The 1,891-nt window shown below is 63.6% G+C and overlaps 1 protein-coding gene across 1 annotated transcript; it reads left to right on the top strand.

Annotated features, from left to right (window-relative positions):
* The first annotated feature begins 832 nt into the window (after window positions 1–832).
* LOC115903051 (translation initiation factor IF-2-like) lies at window positions 833–1,648 on the top strand. The gene has a single exon (XM_030947180.1). It carries the CDS (start codon window positions 833–835, stop codon window positions 1,646–1,648), a length of 816 nt encoding a protein of 271 aa, XP_030803040.1.
* Window positions 1,649–1,891: the final 243 nt, after the last annotated feature.

The following is a 1,891-nucleotide window of genomic DNA, read 5'->3' as shown; positions in this document are numbered from 1 at the left end:
GAGGCGATTGTGAAGAGGCATCCACTCACGAAATGCATCTCGACAGTGTGCGGTGATCGATCGTGACCTTGTACCCGCAACATTTATCAGTCCCGGAGCCGTGAACTTCAGTTTGCTCGTTTTCCTTGAACGTGGCACCCCTTCCCGCAGCATGGAGGTGCTGCCCGGGCACTGCCGAGCCCCCCGAGGCCGCCCCGGCCGTCGGCGCTGCGCGTCCCACCGGGGCCCGTCGCCGCCTCTCCGGGCACAGCTCAGAGGCCTTCGCATCTCACACGCATCTCACACAACTACCCATCCACACGTTCGTCTATCAGTGGCGACGCCGGAGAGAAAAGTTCATTTGGCTAATTTAACCAACCCCCCCTCCCCTTTCCTTTTCCCCCCTTCTTTCCGTCATTAAATCTGCACCTGCGATGTCAGGGGGTCAGCAGATAATAAAATGTGGCACCTTTGAAACTGCTCAGCCACGTGAAAACCGCTGTAATTGATCAGATTAATTCCATGAAGCACAAATTATAGGCACAACTGGGTGGGGGCCGGGGGGGGAACGGAGGCAGGCCAGGAGGTGGGGGCAGGGGGAGACTCTTCTCTGGGAAGCTGCAACCGATCTGAGTGCTTTATTTATTTATTTGTGGGCCTGGATTTACTTTTTTTTTTTGAGGAGGGGCGACTCCAGGTCCAGCGCTGAGCAAGCGCTTATATTAGACACCCGCGCACACACACGGAGCCTCCAGCCATTGTGAGCTTTTTTGACCTGATAAATGCGCTTGGCTGGCATCAAATAGTCCAGCTTTGACCGTTCCCATTTAAATATGTGAATTAGTCATGAAGCATGACACAGCTTGGTGAACTTGCTAAATTGCTGGACTCTATGGGAGCAAGGGGGGAGGACGGGACGGCAGAGAAATCCATTCAGCCTCCCGCCTTAGGCGGAGAGGTGAGGGCCCGGGGCCGCGCAGGGCAGGGCCGGGGCCGCAGAGAGGGTTCCCCCGCTGACCCCGGAGCCCTCCCCACGAGGCTCTGTCCGGCCCCCGTGTCCCCTCGTGCCCCAAGGGCAGCGTGCTCCAAGGGCTGCCCGGACTCTGCTCCCAGGAGCGCCCAGGCTTGGGCAGCGCCCGGAGGCCCCGCCGAACTCCGGGCTGCCTCTCCGGGGAAAGCTGGGACTCGTCCCTCTCCTTCGGGGCTCCTCAGGCAAGGCCAGGGCTGCTCTCCCCGACCCGGGCAGGACAGAGATAGGGAGCACAGCCCCGAAAGGGACGGCGCGGAGGGAAGGGGAGTGGAACGGGAAACGCGCAAACAGGCGGCTCCCGGGCAGCAGAGATGTGGAGGCAGCCGGGGAGATGAGGGAGACCCGGAGCAGCCGTGGCGGGACTCTGGGGATCAGGCGCTTCCCCAGCGGGCGGCACTGGCAGCCGAGCGGGCCTCACGCCCCCCTGACGGCCGAGGCGGCCGCAGCCCCTCCCGGCGCTGCCCCGGCCCGCCCCGTCGGGCCCCGCCGCCTCACTCCAAACGTGGGCCCGCGGCTCCCTCTGGCGGCAGCGGCGGGCAGTCGAGCGGGGCCGCAGCCCGGGCCCGCCGGCACCCGCCGCCCTCACGGCCCGGGCTGCGCGCCCGGAGAGCTGTTCCGGGGCAAATGTCTTTGCAGTGACATTGTCGCCCTTGAAGGACAGCGCTGACCTGCCCTTGGCAGAGCCCCGAGCGGCGTGAGACGCGCCCCAGACAAGGAGCCCGCTGCCTTTTGGGGCAGCCGAAACGCCCAGGGTCTGTCTGTACCATCCCTGCTGGTCCCGAGGCCGCCGGGATCTGCTCCCTGCCACCTGAACTGCTGGGGGCAAGTTGTAAGAACTTGTAAAGATTGGGTCTTTCTCCTTCCACAGGATTCTCCAAGTTA

The sequence above is a fragment of the Camarhynchus parvulus genome, chromosome 1, assembly GCF_901933205.1.
Source record: "Camarhynchus parvulus chromosome 1, STF_HiC, whole genome shotgun sequence".
Classification (NCBI taxonomy): Eukaryota; Metazoa; Chordata; class Aves; order Passeriformes; family Thraupidae; genus Camarhynchus; species Camarhynchus parvulus.
The sequence above is the reverse complement of the archived record's forward strand: the minus strand, read 5'-3'. Positions and strand labels throughout refer to the sequence as shown.